This window comes from Polyodon spathula, chromosome 3 (assembly GCF_017654505.1).
Source record: "Polyodon spathula isolate WHYD16114869_AA chromosome 3, ASM1765450v1, whole genome shotgun sequence".
Classification (NCBI taxonomy): domain Eukaryota; kingdom Metazoa; phylum Chordata; class Actinopteri; order Acipenseriformes; family Polyodontidae; genus Polyodon; species Polyodon spathula.
Genome location: NC_054536.1, coordinates 93,799,260 through 93,821,461, shown reverse-complemented (window position 1 = coordinate 93,821,461; position 22,202 = coordinate 93,799,260). Strand labels below are relative to the sequence as shown.

Sequence of the window (22,202 nt, the reverse complement as noted above, 5' to 3'; positions counted from 1 at the left end):
AAAGCAAATCAAAGAAGGTTGAGAGTGTGTGTATCCCACTTCTCCATAAGCAGTTACAGTTAAGCCACTATACTATATGCTATCATTTGTAAAGCATTATACAGATACATATTTAATTTACATATTTGTTCTGCTGTACACTCAGGCATACAGGCGAGTATTTGACCCTTCTCATAGTTTTTTTGTCAGTATTTTGTTTTTAAATGTTCTCCTCTGCCTTGTTTGTTAGTTTTATTACAGCATTTCATTGCTGGGCCTGGGTTCGGGTTGTCACTGTTGTTAGATAGTGCAATGCAATGCAGTACTCTCCTCATTGCTGGTCCTGGGTTCGGGTTGTCACTGTTGTTAGATAGTGCAATGCAATGCAGTACTCTCCTCATTGCTGGTCCTGGGTTCGGGTTGTCACTGTTGTTAGATAGTGCAATGCAATGCAGTACTCTCCTCATTGCTGGTGCCTGGGTTCGGGTTGTCACTGTTGTTAGATAGTGCAATGCAATGCAGTACTCTCCTCATTGCTGGGCCTGGGTTCGGGTTGTCGCTGTTGTTAGACAGTGCAATACAGTGCAGTGCTCTCCTCATTGCTCAGCCTGGGCTTGTTAGACAGTGCCGTGCCATGCCATGCTGTGCTCTCCATGCCCAGCTGCCATGTGTTTTCAGCTCTGGCTCAGAGAGGACAGCAGGATCCAGCAGCGCCCCGTGATTTGCACGAACATTCCATCCCCGTTAGATCAGCACGCCATAGATCTGCTATAAAACATACCAGCTTACAGGAAAGCTGCCGGTGGCATTTTTCACTTTACTGGCCATTCAAAATGTGCAGTGTCTTCTTAACAGTGTGTTGTCATTTTCAGCCTTCAACAATACAGCTGGATTTCATAATGAACTAGCTAAATGGGAGGTCAGTGGAGAGGAATAAAGAGGTTCTCCACTACACTTAGAAATATAAGACAAGTTACAAACAAAAGGAGGCAATCAGCACTTGTCCAGTTTCTATTGATTGACCCCATACATTTTTCCAGTGTCAGCTCATTTGAAACACTGTGGCCTGGATAGTAACCAATTACATAGACTCACCATTCTGTATACAGAATCTCAACTAGGTCTCCCTCAATCATTCTGATTCGAGGATAAATAGATCTGGTGCCCTTCTTAACATATACCTTTTAGCCTTGGGATCAGTAATTGCTCTTTTATCTTCATACCGTTTAGCGGCAACCACCTTTTCTGAAGCTGAAGATTAAGCGTAATATTGCGGGTAACAAACTGAAAAGGCTGGCTTATTTTGAATAAGGGTGGCATGTATGGCACAGGGTCTAAACTGGGCAATCAACCAGTTTGCATTCTTTAATAGGCATGTCCTCCTGTGTCACAGCTGCATTGATTTGCAGGCTCTGAGATTCCAGCTGGGAATACTCACGGAAAACAAAATCATAGCTTTAACTGTTAAGGAGTAAGGGATTTAACATGCTGTAGACCACACTTTTAGCATCTGTTTGGCTAGATGCAGCACTCAAGCTAATGGCAATCTAAAGGAATAGGATCCTATGATACTGAAGGAACTGCAGATGTTCCTGCTTTTTGATCCAGGAGTCAGAGCCAGCCCAGGGCAGAGTAACTCGAAGTGCACGCTGCTCTTTTAGGGGTATGCAGGGGTGGAGTACAGCTTGAGATAGCACTGGAGTCCTGCTCCACTCTGCCCACAAACATGTCTGTGTATGAAGTAAGGTGCTAAAGTTGAAAGCAACTCAGACTCTTCTCATTTCCTTTTATTTATTTATTTTATTTATTTATTGCATTTATATAGTGCTTTTTATACAAAAGTACATAGCAGAAAAAAAAGAACAAACCATAATACATTTGCACAGCATGTCACACAGACAACCACCACAGACAGACCATTTAAATAACAGATTTACATAACGGTATACACATAATACAAAAGCAGCAACTCTAAACTTACATTAAAACCCACTAAGTTATAAAAGTGCGTTTTTAGTCTTGAAAACTGTAACGGTCCCAGCTTCCCTGACACACGAAGGCAGAGCATTCCATAATGAAGGAGCTCTACAAGAAAGAGCCCTCCCTCCTCCCGTGTTGCTTTTGTTGACCCCGGGAATAACCAGCAGCCCCGCATCCTGTGATCTCAGAGTGCGGTTTGGAAGATACAGGGTCACTAACTCCTGCAAATAACTAGGTGCTAATCCATTCAGGGCCATGTAAGGGTTAGCGCAGTTCACTCACAGTATCAACAACACTTAAATACCAATACGTCACCTTTACTGATAATCTAGGAAGAAAAGCAATGTCATTTCAAGAAGGTACATTGAATATCTGGACTAATAAAGTGCTGTGCAGCCCTGTTAACCACTGACTACCCTTCAAGTCTGACCGTTTCAATTCACCCATTGCAGTTTTAATAAAGCAAAGTGAGATAATAATTTGACAGGAAAGCACTGTCTTTTCACTTTGTTTGTGACATTAAGGTAACCATATATTAGTATTTACTCTACCGAACAATAGAGATAACTTGGTTAGGGTGAAATGCAACAGCTATCATTTTTCAGCTTCAGATAGCAAAGGACAGGAAGAGAAGCTTTAGATTTTGGTCAACTATTGACTGTCACTTCAGAAAGGATGACCGTTTATACTGACAAAGCTAAAAGTTTTCATGACATAGAAAAATGCTTTACAGAGATGGACTGTGAATCATAGAGTCACTTACAATAGGACATTGATTTAACATCTCATCCACAGGATGGAGCACAAGGAGGTTAAGTGACTTGCTCAGGGTCACATAGTGAGTCAGTCAGTGGCAGAGGTGGATTTGAACCGGTGACTTTTTGTTACAAGCCCTTTAACCACGGGAAAACACTGCCTCCTAAACTATGCAGAGTGAATAGTTTTACTGACATTTGCCTTATGTAGAATCAGGGTGTTTTTTTTAAATTTTGGCACGCATTGTAAGATGAGGTTTAGTGATGTATCCCTCTTAACCATAACACTGTGCAAATTAAAAACAAACAACAGAATGATATATAAAATGCTGAAAATAGAACATAAGAAAGAAACACAGAATTAATTTTATAAGCCTGGTATTTGTACCCAAAATGTACTTCATGTCCTTGTTTTGTTGTTTTCAGACATCGGCCTGTTTAGCCTCCTGCATATTGTGCTCAGCCTAATGTTTTCATTCAGACAATAACCCGCTAGGGGCGAAGCTGAGACCCTACAATCAGAGCCGTGCCTACAATCCTATACCTTTGTTCCCCAGCAACTTTCAAAATCACCTGGAAACTGTACTTATCATATCTTTCATATGGAGTCACAATAGACCAGTGATAAACTGCAAATGTGAGTGTGAGCCCCTGTCCTTGCCTCTGCCTCTCGGTACCCTCTCTCTGGTGCTGTCCTTGCCTCTGCCTGCCTGCTCATATCCTCTCTCTGGTGCTGTCCTTGCCTCTGCCTGCCTGCTCTTAGCCTCTCTCTGGTGCAGTCCTTGCCTCTGCCTGTCTGTTTGTACCCTCTCTCTGGTGCCGTCCTTGCCTCTGCCTGTCTGCTCTTACCCTCTCTCTGGTGCTGTCCTTGCCTCTGCCTGCCTGCTCTTACCCTCTCTCTGGTGCTGTCCTTGCCTCTGCCTGTCTGCTTGTACCCTCTCTCTGGTGCTGTCCTTGCCTCTGCCTGTCTGCTCTTACCCTCTCTCTGGTGCTGTCCTTGCCTCTGCCTGTCTGCTTGTACCCTCTCTCTGGTGCTGTTCTTGGATGCTGCATTCTGGGCAATCCCGTTAATTGGGTCATTGGCAGATATTACTGCAGTGAAGCAGCAGAACATAAAGAAACTGAGAGAATTTTCGATCGCTCTACCATTGACCTATTAATGAAACCTGTTCACTATGACACCATCTACAGTAGCCAAAAGCATGCAGATAAATAATCCTGGTTTAAAAACCATTATACACATCTGAAACAATGACTATATTCACACAATTATTGATTTGAGATTTTCAGCTTTTATTAGGGAGCTCCCCTAAATCCCTTGTTTAGAAAGATACAGGGTATTAATGCTTGTGACAGGGTAGCCGTGTGGGTGCGTGCATTCACTGCTGAGTGACAGGCAGGAGATCGAGACAAAGGTTGAAGTTTATATACGACCCGCAAGCAAACAGGATTTATTTACATATCAACACACTGAACAGCTCACGTGACACTACCAGCAATGGGAGCACACGGAGCACATACAACACAGAGTACGAAAACTTTGGTAAGATCTACAATCTCTGAATTAATCTTCTCTGTTCAATAATAAACTAACGTGGCTTAGGAGATTGATCATGGCAAATAAACGGTTAGGACAGACATGTGATGGGTGGCTATGTGACAGATTACTCTACTGCCTGAGGCAGAGCGTTAAAGTGGAATACATTTAGTGTTATACAGTCTATCAGCCAGTGAAAGAGTTGCACATACCACATAACATGCAACGTAGCAACAAATGGGCCACGTTCGGGAGACCGCTCTGCAATAACTTGGGGGAATTCTTGTACATTACACTAATCTCAGACCATTAAATACAGATTAAAATGCTGTGCAAGTCTGAACTAGTGGAACTATGTTTTGGGAACATGTCCACTTGGCTGCAGTGAATTAACCTTGAAAACAACCACACTAACTCCTAGACTACTTTATATATCTTGAAACAAACAAAAACACATATATTTACTGCAGACCTGTAAGCAGAGAAATCATTAGCTTGATATCTGGACCCTGTGTTGAGCACTGCCAGACCAATGACCTTCTCTACTGGAGGCCCCTGTGCTGAGCACTGCCAGACCAATGACCTTCTCTACCGGAGGCCCCTGTGCTGAGCACTGCCGGACCAATGGAGGCCCCTGTGCTGAGCACTGCTGGACCAATCTTCTCTACTGGAGGCCCCTGTGCTGAGCACTGCCGGACCAATGACCTTCTCTACTGGAGGCCCCTGTGCTGAGCACTGCCGGACCAATGACCTTCTCTACTGGAGGCCCCTGTGCTGAGCACTGCCGGACCAATGACCTTCTTTACCGGAGGCCCCTGTGCTGAGCACTGCCAGACCAATGACCTTCTCTACTGGAGGCCCCTGTGCTGAGCACTGCCGGACCAATGACCTTCTCTACTGGAGGCCCCTGTGCTGAGCACTGCCGGACCAATCATCTTCTCTACTGGAGGCCCCTGTGTTGAGCACTGCCGGACCAATGACCTTCTTTACTGGAGGCCCCTGTGCTGAGCACTGCGCCATTGAGCCACTCAGATCCACCATTAATGCTCACAGCTGATAGCAGGTTGACTTTCCCTTGAGACCCACAGGGGAGTCACTGGTGGTGGCAGGGAACCAGCCCTTGCGTAAGGAGGGCAGTCACGCTCTCAATAAACCTGAAACAGCTGGGCCAGACCTGCCGTGGCATTCCCAGCATTTGGCTCATACAGGCATACCGGCTAATACTCGTTACAGATCGCTCTGCATGCTTTGCAGCTGCTGTCAGTGAGTACATGGGGGGGGGGGGGGGGGCTTTTTAGGCTCAAGACTGGATGAAGCTAGCACTGGTTATTTGAAATCCTCGCCGTGGAAAAATGTGGAAAATAATGAGAAATTTAATTTTCCTGGTTCTGATTTTCAATTGAAATAAAATGATCAGGAGTGTTCATCAAAATAAAATTTAAAAAAAGCTAATTTAATTTCATAACCGCATTCAAAGTCGTTTTAGTTTTGCTACAAGATCCGTGTTATGAAAATAAATGTGAAGTTGTTTCTCATTTGGCATGAAACAAGAACCTGCAGTTGATAATATTTCCCGTTGGAATGCGCTGAAGTTTTGGGAATGGAGGTGCTCCTGAGGAATGACAATTGCTTCCTGTATATGATGGAAAGTTTCACATTTTGATGCTATCCCTATGAGACTTTTTTCTGCAACCAGGCTTTTATAGTTCATATTTTGATCTTTGAGATCCACTTAGACCTATATCCTTTTTTCATGTTTTGATCAGAAGGACTGTTCAAAATTAAAAGCAACTTGTGCTTCACAGTAACCTGCTGGTATAGCAGTGAAAGAAATGTTAAGCTCCAGGGATAGATCTGACACTGCCCTGCCCTGCACATTCCCACTATGACATCACCTTCACTATGACATCACCTTCACAGGCAGCTTGTAAACGCATCCGTCTTACTTATTTCTTTATCAATCTTTATTTATTCAGAGAATTAACCCAGAGTGTGCTGGCCAAGATACTGGATGGTTGGTTTTAAATTTGCACGCATTCTTATTTAAACTAATCATAAAAATACTAACTCTCAGTAGCATGGCATATAATGAATTAGGCTAGTTATTAAAAAAAAAAAAAAAAAAAAAACATTTGCAGGAAGGGCAGACACATTTTAAAACCATACACAATATTAACAACCCTCATGATTCCCATTAGCATACTGGTAAATACTTTATCGACTGGCTAACCCTAGTAGTTCCATGTATTACCCTATCTTCCATGGTAAGTGCTACTTCTATGAATATTAGGAGTGATCATTGATTTAGTGCTGTCCTTTATAGAGCACTTCCAGAACTGATTTGCTGTGCATTTCTGCACTGAAATCATTCACTCAGCCTTTTTCTCCCATCATGCCAGCGTATGAGGTAAGCCACTTATATCAAATGTGGTACATAAATTCAGGCTGGGGATCTATAAAAAATAAAGTGTGCTGCAGTGTGGCAAAGTGGGTAAGTGTGTGGAGGTGAAGGCAATACAGCAGTGCAGAAGAAACAGACATACAACGATATCCAGGTGCAATGGTGTTTATTGATTGTATTTTTCCAAAGCCTGACAGCAAAACAAACAGTACACAATAATGATGTAAAGTGGTACAGCGGCATGTATCACTTTATTTATAATGCCTGGGTTTGACCCGTAACCAATAGTCCTGTTCTTTATACACCCACACGTAACACAGAACACATACACAGATCCTTTAGTGAGTGAATTAGTGCTTGTGGTGCGGAATACAGTTCTCTGTGAAACAAGTGAAGTGCTGGTGTTGGTCTGGTGCTGGCCTTTGGCTACAGCTCTGGATCATGTTAGTACTCTAAATAACAAACAAACAGTTTTTAGCAAGACAGTACAAAACAAACACAACACTCAGGTTTTTCACCTTTCTCCTTTTAGGTTCTCTCTAACCATTTGCAAAGGAACAGATCACTTTACTACGTCCCCTTTTTATACCCTCACTCATGACCCCTTGGTTAAAGAACGTAGCCGTGCCGTCTCCCATCTGGGTCATTGAGTCTTAACATGCTTCAGTTTGCCAGCACCTCATCCTGCATACTGTAATGAACTCTGGAGTAGCTGATATTGTGTTTTGTTCTGTCTGCTCTTAAATGAAGCCTGGTTTTGGCACAGCACACAGCATGACTGTCCTTGAACCTTTATCAATACAGGTATGCACAGTAACAATTTGTCTATCAGTATATAATAGAAATGCAACCATAAGAATAGTGCATTTTGCACATACCCGACCAATGGACAGACAGCTGTATAGATATGTAGATATACATACATCTATAGATATAGATATATAGAGAGAGAAAGAGAGAGACAGACAGACAGAGCGAGAGATAGACAAGAGATAGAGATTGAGAGATAGAGAGATAGAGATTGAGAGAGAGAGATAATCATAGCAGAATGTAACTAGCAATGAAAACTAGTATGTTCATGTCACAGGAAATGTGCGTCATCTGCTTTTAAGTCATGCCCTCACTGTGACTGCTTGCTATTTGCTATTTCTGGATAGACAGGACCCTATTTGCTAACAGGACTCTCTAGATTTTCTAACCTCTACCACCCCATGTAGAATCATGGGGCGTGTAAGAAACCACATTAACAGTGATGTGTGTTAGAACTGCACTGTCACAGTAATTAGGCAGGACCAGGTATATTGTTAAAAGACAGACCTTTTAACTGTTAGGTGTGGAACTGCATTACTGGACTGTAAAACCACAAGCAAATGAAACAACAGGCACTACAGCTGCTATGTGTGCAGAAATGTAACAGCAAGTGCTTAAAGATACAAGAGTTGAAAAAAAAATCCACCTTTGATAGACCAATGGACCGATTCATTTGTAATATACATGAATTCTTTGACATAAACTCAGCAATATCTAAACAGTGGCCCTGAATATCAAAGCTTTTATGACCGTTGAGGAGGGCTTTTGTGGTGGGATCGTAAGTTTCCAACTGTTTTTCGTGTTCTGAGAAAAAACCAAAAAAGGCCAAGAAGCATGAGAACAGTCAGAAAACCCCAGTTCCGACAGTGTAAGGAATGTAATGTTAACATACACCTGTGATGTGGTCGGATTGAGTATTTTCTGTCTAAAGAGGTTCCCCCTGTTTCAATGCAGTCCTAATGGAGTTATCAAACAGGCTCCATCTAAAAAAGGCTCTGATGTGGTGACTCTGACTACTTTGTCGATGGAGCCCAATGTGCTGCTAAATTGTGCTGCGATTTCACAAATGAAAGGGATAATGTAGCTGCTATGCCAAAATAAACAAATACATTAATGAATACATAAAGAAAGAAAGAAAGAAAGAAAGAAAGAAAGAAAGAAAGATTCTATTCTTTCGGTCAGAAAGCTTCTTAAATCTATCCAACATTTCGATATGTTTACACATCTTTTCTCAAGAGGATCCTGTTTCTATATATATATATATATATATACATATCTTTATATAGATATATATATATATATATATATATATATATATATATATATATATATATATATATTTATATTTATTTATGCATAATTTTCTTTTTTTTAAACTGCACCAGAACCGATTTCCTTGCCCCAAGAGGCGTCTCCACTGAGCCAGAGCTCTCCTGTGTGTTTTCAGATCCTCAGAGCTAGCAGCCTTCGACATCAAGCCCTCTCCTCTGAGCAGGACTCATTTTCCAGATTCATTTGCTCAGGCAGACAGGAGGAAATTACATTTTTGGAGAGGATACAGGAACCTGTGATCATTATATTACAATATTATGTTCATGGTATTTATAACCCAATGCTCTAGCCATTGGGGACATTTACATTACAAAATCATGCAGCTTTTACTGTACAAAACGAACATGTCTAGAAATCTCTTCCACAGGAGAAACTGAGACTGTGCAACTCCTTTCCACTGGGACCACTGAGTCGAAACATTTGAACAGCTAATAATGGAACCAGGTCATCGTGTACAAAGTATGATGTATGACGTCAGCCGCCAGGAAAGTCCAGGAGACACAGCTTAAGGAGTCAGGTAACCAGGATTTGAGAAAGACAGTTTGCTATATTTAAAAAGGCCTTAAACTAAAACGTTCAATGAGCTCATGGACTGCTGTGACTGTGAATTAACTGCGTTCTACACTGGAAGAAGCCTAAATCTGGACTTAATGAAATTACAGAGACTGAACTGATTTTAATTAAAAGTTATTTGATTATTTGCAAACGTTTTGTGTTGTTGTGTAAAGTATAGGTTACACAGACTGATTCTAAGAAGCAGTGTCTCTTTTGTTTAGTTTTACTTTAGAACTATTAAAAACGGCAGTTTTGCTGTAAAGTGCTAAATTAAATTAAGAAATAATTATGAGGGGCAACTGCAAGTTGAAACAGTCTAAACAAGTGCAACTCTTGATGTAATTGCTCTTTCACTGATAAGGCTTACTGTGGATATCAGCGCACTGAATAGGTTGGTGGGATTGTATGGGGTTAATGGCTCACTGAATGAATGAAGTGTAAACCTGTGACTCCCGATTTTTGCACTGAACCCAAACACACATACACAAATACATTGTTTATTTGTTGTTAACTCCTTGAGTTTTATATGAAGTAAGCCACTTAATAATCAAAGTAATGAGGTTAAGTTTACTAAATAATCAATAGAACAACACGCCTGGTGTCATATTATAGGTTTAATAGTAAATAGAGAGTACTGGCACAGACAGGGAGGTGTTACACTGGCACCCAATATTTTACAGAACCATAAACGTTTTTACTTGCATTTTGAAACATGGCATCTCCTTTTCATTATTCCCCATTTGATAGTGATGGGAGGGATTTCAATGTAAGCAATCCTGGATCACGCTACTCTGAAGGTACACTACTTGATAACATTGCCCTCAATAACCCCTTCAGGGCAGATCTTATACAGGAACAGTATTGCACACAAACCGAAAGGTCACGGGTTAAATGCATAATAGAGTTCTTTGGATGGGCTGGCCTGACAGTTCTTTCCCCGGGTCGGGAAGTCGGTCAGTCTGGAAGAAGGCGAGACTCCATTGCAAGAACGTATATAGCAGCCGCAGATTGTAAAGGCAGCTGCACTCGTTTACGAAGGGGTCATGCGTGACAGCATATAAGGGGAAGGAGAATCGTAATTTGTTCCTTCGCTTGGTTTTCTAATTAGAAACTAGAAGGACTGTGAGAGACCCCAGTGAAAACTGAATCACATTTGTGAGTGTTTTGTTTGTTTGTGTTGTTAGTAATTGTCTTGTTTGTAAGCCACAAGACAGCTAGTACGTATCCGGAGCTGTTGCCTTGGGCCAGCAAAAAGCTGGAACAACACTACACCACTGTCACAAAATAACCTGTTATTACCCATCACGAGCACTACTGCATGCACCCAGGACTGGTGACCGTGTTCAGTATTATTGTGGGATGGATAGTTTGTTTCATGTTTGGACTGCAGCCGTTTATTATTTCCTCCATTCACTACACATTGGTGTGTATTCCTGGGGTTTATTGTTTGGTCACCAGACCTGGATTACAAATGAAGAAAGCACTTCTTCCAAACTGGATTACAGTCTCTGTCTGTTTCATTCCTGCACTGCATCACATGTATCCACTCAGCTACCTTGTCACAGAGACTCAAATGATAAATCAGAATCAAACATAACCCCCAAGTTTTTTATTTCAGTTTTAGGATTTGATAAAAGACTGCTTGGGTCAAACTCATGCAATCCTACATTTTTTAGTTAGTTATGGGAGCCTACAAACATGACCTCTGTTTTATCTGAATTCAACATTGGGAAGTTTTGAGACATCCAGCACTTGACATCAGCAAGGCAAGCAGCAAATAACATCCCGACAGAAGTATCACCAGGTTTTAAAGACAAATACAGCTGGGTGTCATCCGCATAGCAGTGGAAGTTCACACCACGTTTCATAACCATATCACCCAATGGTAACACATATAATGAAAATAGCAGTGGACCCAGAATGGAGCCCTGTGGAACACCACAATCAACTTCGGTCAATGCTGACTTTTCCTCCCCAATAGTGACAAATTGAGACCTATCAGATAGCTAAGATTGAAACCAGGATAAGACAAGGCCAGGCAGTCCCACTAAGTATTTGAGCCAATTTAATAAGATGGAGTGGTCTACAGTGTCAAAAGAAGAACTTAGATCAAGAAGAATTAGAACTGTTGGAAAGCCCAAGTCACAGCTTATCAGCAGGTCATTTACAACTCTGACAAGGGCTGCCTCTGTACAATGTGCAGCACAAAATATAGACTGAAATTTCTCAGATACAACATTAAGAGTTAAAAAATGTTGTACTTGAAATGCAACAACCCTCTAAAACCTTGCCTAAGAATGGAAGATTGGAGATTTTCTTGGAGTTATTATTAGGATCCAAGCTGTGTTTGTTGAGCATTGGCTTTACTATAGCTACCTTAAGTGCTGAGGGAACAATACCGGAAGAAAGAGAACTATTTATAATTTTTAAAATGTGGATAATAATAACTCCAAGAGCATTTTCTTAATAATTTTGTAGGAATGGGGTCAAGAGAACATGTAGTAGTTCTCATGTGCTAAATCACAGCTGTCAGCTCTTGAAGGGTAATCAAAGAAAAGACCTCCATAGTAGCCTCAGAGGCACTAATAGGTAATACTGTGGAACAAGCCTCCTTAATAAAATATGTTTGTGGAATCTGATTTCTAATGTATAGTATCTTATTTTTAAATTTATTTAAGAAGTCATTGCAGCTAGGAATAAAACCAGTATCAAGGGTTGAACTATTTGGAGAAGGATTAATTAATTTATCAATTGTAGCAAAAATAAAACTAGGATTAATTTTATTCGTTTCAATTAAATTAGAGTAATACGTTGATCTGGCCAGTGCCAGAGCCTTCCTATATTAAGCCAGGTGGTCCTTCAAAATAGTGTAGTGAACATGCAGTTTCGTTACCGCCATCTCCGTTCTAATTTCCAAAGGCATTCCCAATCTTAAATATTAAGGAGATTTTCAGCAGTTTGCATGGTGCTTGCATCTCCAGCTCATTAGACCTCAAAAGTGGCTATTGGCAGGTCCAAACATAACCAGAAGGCTCTACAAGTTTCAGGTGATGCCGTTCGGGTTCTGGAATGTGCCCACATCCTTTCAAAGATTGATAGGGGAAGTTCTTCGAGGCATGATGTATGACTTTTGCTTTGTATACCTCGATGATATAATATTTTTTTCCTGGAGTGTTGAGGAGCATATGGAGCATCTCCAAAAAGTATTACAGAGACTGAGGGAGCATGGACTGACATGCAAACAAGAGAAATGCCCCTTTGCCATGAGTAAGCAGAGTCTTTTGTCACTTGGGTACCAATGCCCTTTCCCGTGCTGCAGTTGAAGAAACTGGAACCCATGGTGCCACCAACATTAGCAGAAGTCAGCGCTATAGCCGCAGTTTCAATCAACTCTCCTGAAGAAGAACTAGCAGCGGGCGGAGCAGCTGAATGATGAACTGGCAGAAAGAATAATAAGGACACTGCAAGAGGGACATCAGTACAAAACCAAGAAGGACCATCAGCATGCAAATCAGGTGACTGCTGAAGATGGGTGGTGTTTATGTTCTAAATAAACTGAGGCTTAAAGTCTTAGAACCCTTCCATGATTCAAGAACGGTGGGACATTTGGGACGCAAGAAGACTCTGGAGCGGATTAAAATGTGTTTCTCGTGGCCTGGACTTCGGAACGATGTATGGAAATATGTGCAAACCTGATCCATATACAAGAGACCAAAAGCGATAACAAGCTCACACCTGGCCCCATGGTCATAAACAAAGTCATAAACCAGGTTGTCCATGGACAACCTTGGCAGTGGACCTAATGGGTTCTCTTCCAATAACTCAGAAAAGTAACGAGTACCTGCTTGTTGCTGTGAACCCATTTACAAAATGGGTGAAGCTATTCCATTAACAAGAGCAATCTCCAATGCTGTCATCACCAAACTGGAGAATTAAGTGTTTTGTAGATGGGGAGCTCCATGGCGCTTGTTATCGGACAATGGACAGCAGTTTGTATCGATGGACTGGAACAATTTTTGCAGTGCATGGAAGATCAAGGTTCCATCCACAGACAAACTGGGTGGAAAGGATGAATCGCATCATCAAGTCCATCCTGCGAGCCTATGTATAGGCCAATTATGCCAAGTGGGATGAGTATTTGCCACGGTTGGGGTTAGCGATACATACTGTGGTAGAAGAGTTCACTGGATTCTCGTCTGCTAGAATCAATTTTGGTTGTGAACTCTGCTGGCCACTGGATAGGGAACTGGAGGGACTGATGGAGGATGAAGTTATATGAATATGAAGAGTTTCTGCATGTTTAACTTGAGGATTTCTATGAGTTAGCTCTGCAAAACATGGAACAAGCTCAACTGAGACAGGAGCGAGGATATAACAAAAGAAGGCATGTCATGGATTTACAGGTTAGAACAATGGTCCTGCTCAAGACTCACCCGTGCTCCTCGAAGTAGAACAAGTTTTCGGGTAAGTTGGCAACGGAATGGCAAGGATCAGTTTCCGTCAATTTAAAAACATCCACGGGAGATGGCTCAAGGCGATTGCAACGCCATGCTGCAGGACAGCTACGCAAATCTGAAACTGCAAGCGGTGCTTGTGAAGGCTATGCCCAGCCAAGGCCGTATGAAGCAGCAGGAGTCGTCGTACTAATACTGGCTCATTAGTAAGTTAGTTTAGGGGCTGGTGATCATGTAATGTATAGCAGGGTTATGTAGCGTAGCTGGTTCCTGGAGCGGGATGCCTTGTTTATAAGGCTAGCACTCATCCTGTGTGGCACTTTTTACATGTAATTTTTATATTGTGTTTTAATTTGCCTTTTGTACAGCTTGCTGAATGTGTCCTCTGTGCGTTACCATGGCTGGTAACGTCACATGACCACCTTTATTTACTTTCTTATTGTATTAATAAATTTTGCAAGCATGTGCTGGCGTTTCAACTCCACCCACTGGCGTTTCAACTCCACCCACAGGTCTCTCTGTATTGCTTAAGCAGCGGTTACCCAGATTAGAGGAAAAACCTCAGAATGGAGTGTGGTAACCAGTGGTGTACCACAGAGATCAGTATTAGGTCCTCTGATATTATATATCTACATTAATGATTTAGATTCTGGTATAGTAAGCAAACTTGTTAAATTTGCAGACGACACAAAAGTAGGAGGAGTGGCAAACACTGTTGCAGCAGCAAAGGTCATTCAAAATGATCTAGACAAGATTCAGAACTGGGCAGACACAAGGCAAATGACATTTAATAGAGAAAAGTGTAAGGTACTGCACGCAGGAAATAAAAATGTACATTATAAATATCATATGGGAGATACTGAAATTGGAGAAGGAATCTATGAAAAAGACCTAGGAGTTTTTGTTGACTCAGAAATGTCTTCATCTAGACAATGTGGGGAAGCTATAAAAAAGGCTAACAAGATGCTCGGATACATTGTGAAAAGTGTTGAATTTAAATCAAGGGAAGTAATGTTAAAACTGTACAATGCACTAGTAAGACCTCATCTTGAATATTGTGTGCAGTTCTGGTCACCTCGCTATAAAAAAGATATTGCTGCTCTAGAAAGAGTGCAAAGAAGAGCGACCAGAATTATTCCGGGCTTAAAAGGCATGTTATATGCAGACAGGCTAAAAGAATTGAATCTGTTCAGTCTTGAACAAAGAAGACTACATGGCGACCTAATTCAAGCATTCAAAATTCTAAAAGGTATTGACAGTGTCGACCCAAGGGACTTTTTCAGCCTGAAAAAAGAAACAAGGACCAGGGGTCACAAATGGAGTTTAGACAAAGGGGCATTCAGAACAGAAAATAGGAGGCACTTTTTTACACAGAGAATTGTGAGGGTCTGGAATCAACTCCCCAGTAATGTTGTTGAAGCTGACACCCTGGGATCCTTCAAGAAGCTGCTTGATGAGATTCTGGGATCAATAAGCTACTAACAACCAAACGAGCAAGATGGGCCGAATGGCCTCCTCTCGTTTGTAAACTTTCTTATGTTCTTATGTTCTTACATGTGACACGAGCACCCTGTCACAAGCAGTTTTGCTGTAAAGTGCTAAATAGGTTAGTGGGATTTTATGGGTTTAATGTCTCATTGAATGTAACTAAATGTAAACTTGTGACTCCCAGTTTCTGCTCTGAACCCAAAAACACACACAGACGAATACACTGTTTATTTGTTGTTAACTTTGATTTTTATATGAAGTAAGCCACTTAATAATCAAAGTAACAGGGTTAAATTTACTAAATAATCAATAGAATAACACGTCTGGTGCCATATTATAGGTTTAATGGAAAATAGAGGGTATTGACACAGACAGGGAGGTGTTACATTAGAATTAGAAGTGTATTCATCATGAATTCCTATTTTACCATGCTGATAAATTAATTCATACGTAATTCATCATGAATTACTGACACTTATTTTAAAGTGATACCTACATAAATAAATTAATTCATCAATATAAAATAGCAATTAATAGTAAATGAAACCTATTGTACTAATCCATGATCAGTATTGTATACTGTTTCAAGAAAGTTAATGTTCAACAATTACATCAAACTGAGTCTGTGCAGTCGGATCGTTTCTAACTATAGGACATTTAAAAATGAAAATTAAGGTATAATGGACTGCAGATGACTGCAATCCCCATGTGTGATGCATTGAGTTAAATTATTAAATGTAATTAGGTTTCATTATATACATCAAACAAATAGAATACGTCATTAATTATGCAACTACAGTATAGATAGGTGATGTCACTGGTAAGGTTCCCAAAGCTTTGGAGAAGGCATTACAAGTAGCAATGTGATGTTAAACAGACAGCAGCCATGCGCATCAAAACAGAGGGGAGCCACACGCAGCAAGCTCTGGGAAGGTGTTTCTCTAGTAGCTGTGTGTGACGTCAAACAGACAGCAGCCAGGAGCAGCAAGCGCAGGCAGCTCTGGGATGCAAGAACACGACCAGTGTGCTTCACTGAAAACAGCAAAAATCATGAGCAGCACGTAGCGCTCTCCATCGGCACAATCAAAAAATGTGGACTTGATAGATTCTGTGTATTTGATTTAATCTGCGGCCCATTTTAAGCTGCTAAACAAATATTAAATAATTATACACAGTGTTTCAGAGAATATATAATTCCATTTAAAAAAAAATTCTTTTACTTTCATTTTTATTTGTGCATTTCTGAGTCGTCCAGTGTACCTCCATGACCCAGACATACCCCAAGGGTACATGTACCCCCGATTGAAAACCCCTAATAATTCAAACTGTTCTTCTAATCTTCTGTTTACTCAAATAATATAATATACAGTACAAGTAGTATTGTTCTCCCATAATTATCTTTTATTTATATGATTTCTAAGAAATTGACATATCCCTGTGTGGCAGGCTGGCGAGTGGATAGAGGCCCAGAGACAGACTGCAGTTCAAAAAAATAACTATTTTATTATAAATAAACATAAAAATGAAAGGACACAAGGGCCAAAACAAAGCAATTTAAACACAAAGAAAGATAAAAAGCAAAACTTACAAAAATAACAGTTTCCAGGCTGGGCAATGCCTTCACTGGATTCAAACTTTCCAAACAACCAAAAAAAAACCCAACCTGCTTCCTCAGCTCCCTCTCTCCAAATGAGAAGCAGAGGCCTCCTTTTATATCAGGTGGCTGGGCGCTGATTGATCGTTAATCAACCTAATCAACTAATCAACCCCAGCCACCTGAACATAATAAACCCAGGCAGGTAGGGGAAGTTAACCCCATCCCTGCCAATTTAAAGGGCAGAGCTTTGCTCTGCCACACACCTCCCCCCATGTACAACGTACACCGGCCGCAATCGGCCAACTCCCCCCTTCCCCCCACCCTCCCCCCAAGAGTCCAATTATGTCCCTTGGGTGGGCTGTTATGGTGGGTGGTGGTGGGCGGGGTTGATGTCGGAGCCCCCAAGCCTTCTTTGGTTGAGGGGGCCCCGAATCTCCAAGGTAGCACGACGGCGGCGGCCCGGCTCCCTCTGGTGGCGGAGGCGGCGACGGCGGCGGCCCGACTCCCTCTGGTGGCGGAGGCGGCTCCTCCCTCTCGGGCTCTGAGAGCGGCGGCGGCGGCTCCTCCCTCTCGGGCTCTGAGAGCGGCGGCGGCGGCTCCTCCCTCTCGGGCTCTGGGAGCGACGGAGGCTCCTCACCCCTCTCTGGCTCTGGGAGCGACGGCAGATCCTCCTCCCTCTCTGACTCTGGGAGCGACGGAGGCTCCTCACCCCTTTCTGGCTCTGGGAGCAACGGCAGATCCTCCTCCCTCTCTGGCTCTGGGAGCGACGGCGGCTCCTCACCCCTCTCTGGCTCTGGGAGCGACGGAGGCTCCTCACCCCTCTCTGGCTCTGGGAGCGACGGCGGCCGGGTGGTGTTGTTCCTCCCACTGTTCCCACCTCTCCCCATCTCGACGCCACAGCGTGTTGATAACTATAGGGAGATCGTGGACGAGGTCTGCCTCAGGGTGCATCAACCAGTCCCAGATCTCCTGGGACGGTGGTGAAGGTGGTGGTGCTGGAGGTAGTGGGGTGGCCCCTGATGCCCGGGGTGAACACGGCACCTCTTCCTGGGCCTGGTTGTAGGGGCATCCTGCCCAGTTGTGGCCGTCCTCCTCACACCGGCCACACCAGTTTGCCGGTGGCACGTCTGGGCAGGACCGCCAACGATGGTCCTCCTTCCCGCACCAGGAACACCAGGGGAAGAGGCTGGCCGGGTCCTCCAGCGGTGGTTGCAGCAGCTTACATTTCTTCAGCTGCTGCTGCTTTTCCTGCCTTTGCCGCTGTCTGCTCTTCTTTCCCATTTTTTTTTTTTTTCAAAAAAAAAAAAAATTATCCCAAAAATTCCACAAAACAAAACAAAAATACTGCTCTGAGCCTCTAGGTGGCGCTATCCCACTTCTGACACCAAATGTGGCAGGCTGGCGAGTGGATAGAGGCCCAGAGACAGACTGCAGTTCAAAAAAATAACTATTTTATTATAAATAAACACAAAAATGAAAGGACACAAGGGCCAAAACAAAGCAATTTAAACACAAAGAAAGATAAAAAGCAAAACTTACAAAAATAACAGTTTCCAGGCTGGGCAATGCCTTCACTGGATTCAAACTTTCCAAACAACCAAAAAAAAACCCAACCTGCTTCCTCAGCTCCCTCTCTCCAAATGAGAAGCAGAGGCCTCCTTTTATATCAGGTGGCTGGGCGCTGATTGATCGTTAATCAACCTAATCAACTAATCAACCCCAGCCACCTGAACATAATAAACCCAGGCAGGTAGGGGAAGTTAACCCCATCCCTGCCAATTTAAAGGGCAGAGCTTTGCTCTGCCACACCCTGTATATATTTTACTCTGCTGTTTTCAATTACATATAAAAAAACAATTAAAAACCATGACATTTTCCAACAGCCAGCCGACAAGAGAATGATCAGACATGTTCCTGCTGTTGATGTTGATGCAGTTCAGTTCTTGTTATAGAATGCAGGTGATTAAGAATAGCTGCAATGAGAATGATCAGACATGTTCCTGCTGTTGATGTTGATGCAGTTCAGTTCTTGTTATAGAATGCAGGTGATTAAAAATAGCTGCAATGAGAATGATAGGACATGTTCCTGCTGTTGATGTTGATGCAGTTCAGTTCTTGTTATAGAATGCAGGTGATTAAGAATAGCTGCAATGAGAATGATCGGACATGTTCCTGCTGTTGATGTTGATGCAGTATAGTTCTTGTTATAGAATGCAGGTGATTAAGAATAGCTGCAATGAGAATGATCGGACATGTTCCTGCTGTTGATGTTGATGCAGTTCAGTTCTTGTTATAGAATGCAGGTGATTAAGAATAGCTGCAATGAGAATGATCAGACATGCTCCTGTTGTTGATGTTGATGCAGTTCATTTCTTGTTATAGAATGCAGGTGATTAAGAATAGCTGCAATGAGAATGATCGGACATGTTCCTGCTGTTGATGTTGATGCAGTTCAGTTCTTGTTATATAATGCAGGTGATTAAGAATAGCTGCAATGAGAATGATCGGACATGTTCCTGCTGTTGATGTTGATGCAGTATAGTTCTTGTTATAGAATGCAGGTGATTAAAAATAGCTGCAATGAGAATGATCAGACATGTTCCTGCTGTTGATGTTGATGCAGTTCAGTTCTTGTTATAGAATGCAGGTGATTAAGAATAGCTGCAATGAGAATGATCAGACATGTTCCTGCTGTTGATGTTGATGCAGTTCAGTTCTTGTTATAGAATGCAGGTGATTAAGAATAGCTGCAATGTCTCAGCAGGGCCATTGTGATGTCAGGACCCCCACTCAGGTTGTCTGGCTGGCCAGTGCTTGGTTACCATTTCATTTTTTCGTACCATGAGCAATTAAAAAGGGAAATTTGTTTTGGTCCTCCCTGTTGAAGAAGGTCCAATCTAGGATTTGGACGACCTTTATTGTTATTTTTTGCATCGTGTAGCCAATACAATTGCAGTAAAACCTGCCAGACAGAGGTGGAATATAGACAGAATCCCACCCATTTTGAGGCTACATTAGCCAACATTAGCCATAGTAGACCATGTAAAACTTTCTTTTACTTTTACATGAGCCACCAACTGTCATAAATATTGTGCTCTGATAGGGTAAGAATGTCAACAGGCAGCTATGCTGCATGACTATTAACAGGAGACGGCAGCCTTAAAGATACAGTACAGAATCCTTTTAATTCAGGGTTGTGGAATCAGTGCGTGTTTATTGACCAACAGCAATTTAAAGTGGAAACAGCAAAGTCCTTACTGTTATAGAATAGAACAAAGTAGTGACCTTGTGTTAAAATCTAGTGTTAAAATCTCTTGCATTGACCTCGTGCAGATTTCGTAACTTCCTTCTGCCTCCCCAAGTCATGAAAACAATTTCTACCGAATCAGACGCATTTTTCTTTTTCTTTTTTAAGTTAGACCTCAGGGAACAAGGAAGCTATCACACCAATAGAGACTGAGTTATAACACTTCATTCCTCAAACACCAGAGCATTCAAAGCATGTTACAAAAATAAATAAACAAATAAAAACCCTTGGGAAGAAAAAAAAGCTTTAGCCATTTTCAAACTGTAAAAACACTTATCATATATGAATAATTAGATTATTTTGTAAGTAATGCACAGGAGATCCCTCTCGACTCAATGCTTAAGTCTGCACTGATATAAATCTTTCAGACAAGTGCATTTTACAGTGCCACGCTCCAGACAGTTACATACATCTTCTTCCCTGGACGAGGTACACAAGATAACAAGACGGCTATAAATAAACATACTGTCCATATGATAGGATTAACACATACAGAAATGTATTACATCTCTCCAAGCCTTCTTTAAAAAGCCATCCGTTTAAATGTGTTACACAATTAAAACAGGAGAGCTCCTGTGGTGTGGTATCCCCCGCTCCTGTACGTACTCTGTGTTATTTTAGTATTATTCTTATTATTTAAATGTATTTGTGCTAAAAACAAGGTATTATTTATTGATGTTTTCTTTGGCAGGGAAGGAGTTAAAAACCTTCCCTGACAGAAATACCCGTGTAGAATGTGGCTGTTTTCACACTGGCTATTGATTGCCAGTTTGAGGACAGCCACATCAATATAAAAACTCACAGCTTTGGCTGAACAGGGTTAGTGTGTTAGAGGTGGAACGAGAGACGTGAGACATGAGTCATAAGTGAAATTATAATATAAAGAACTATTGCTACCCGTGCTGGTTTTACACCAGCACTTTACCTGTTTGGTTTGGTCTCTTGTTAGTTTGTTTTGCTTATTATTAAACACACACACCAGCGCTTCATCTCCATAGTACTGTGTCTGTGTATTTCCTGGTCTGACGTCAAGCCATCTGGGTCACAGCTCCCCAGATACAATTTCATTGCATAAAAAGCTGATGAGTATAAATACACCATCTCACAGTTAATGAGGCTTTTTTTAAATTTTCTTAACAAATAAATGATAAATTAGTGACGTCCAAGGCTGCTTAGACTTGAACTTGTTAAAAAACATTTGTTGGAAGGGAGCTTGTTGCCAGGCCCTTGTGAAATGCCAGTCGAACAGACACACACACATACAGTAAATCTTCCAAGGTTTCAGACACATCTCCCTGGTTGGTGTTTATCTGGAAAATTTTAAAAGAGTTTGTTGACTTTACAGAAACTCTAACTCTCTGGTTACCTAAGTAACACCCCTTTTTTTGTGGTGTTCTCACATTATTAGATGCAAGTATTGCCCTTTCTGTCGGCAGCCTGTTGGGTTAACTGAGGTCTTCCATCCTCCTGTTCTACAGTTTTGCCACCGGCCTGGAAAATGTTCCTCTCATAAATTAATCAGACCAGTCCCTTTGCCATTTGCTGTACAGTACATGTACACTGTAGACATGGTTGAGAGACCCTGCAGAGAAAACAAGGAAACACACCTAAAGAGCAACGTGCTGTGGCTATCACATCATGGTGACTCAGAAGTTTAAAGCATCAATGTTATATTTCTTACTGATATAATCACTGGGTTTGAATCACTGGGTACCGCGTTTGCACTCAGCCTAAGCCTGTGTGTCTCGTTTTCCCCCCAGGTCTGCTGCCTTAAAACGCTGTCTGTACATTTAAAGCAATCCTCTGCTCAGGAAATCCAAGTGTGCACAAGAACGAAACACAAAACAAAGGTCTCATCGAAATGACAAAATAACACTGCTATAACAGAAAACAAGCCACCATATTGGATTCAATTACAACTGTAAAGTGCATCACCGTTAAAATAGACTGGCATGAAAAAAGGCATTGCAATGTGTTGCAAAAGAAAATGACGAAGCTGAAGCATCT

General features: G+C 41.8%; 1 protein-coding gene across 1 annotated transcript in view; it reads right to left on the bottom strand.

Annotated features, from left to right (window-relative positions):
• Nucleotides 1-18,703: 18,703 nt before the first annotated feature.
• The window catches only part of LOC121313685 (microtubule-actin cross-linking factor 1-like), a 38,302-nt gene continuing 34,803 nt past the window's right edge, over nt 18,704-22,202 (bottom strand). The window contains exon 2 of the mRNA XM_041246470.1: nt 18,704-21,777. Within this exon, the coding sequence (XP_041102404.1) occupies nt 21,710-21,777 (68 nt within the window). The 3' untranslated portion in view covers nt 18,704-21,709. The remainder of the gene's footprint in view (nt 21,778-22,202) is intronic.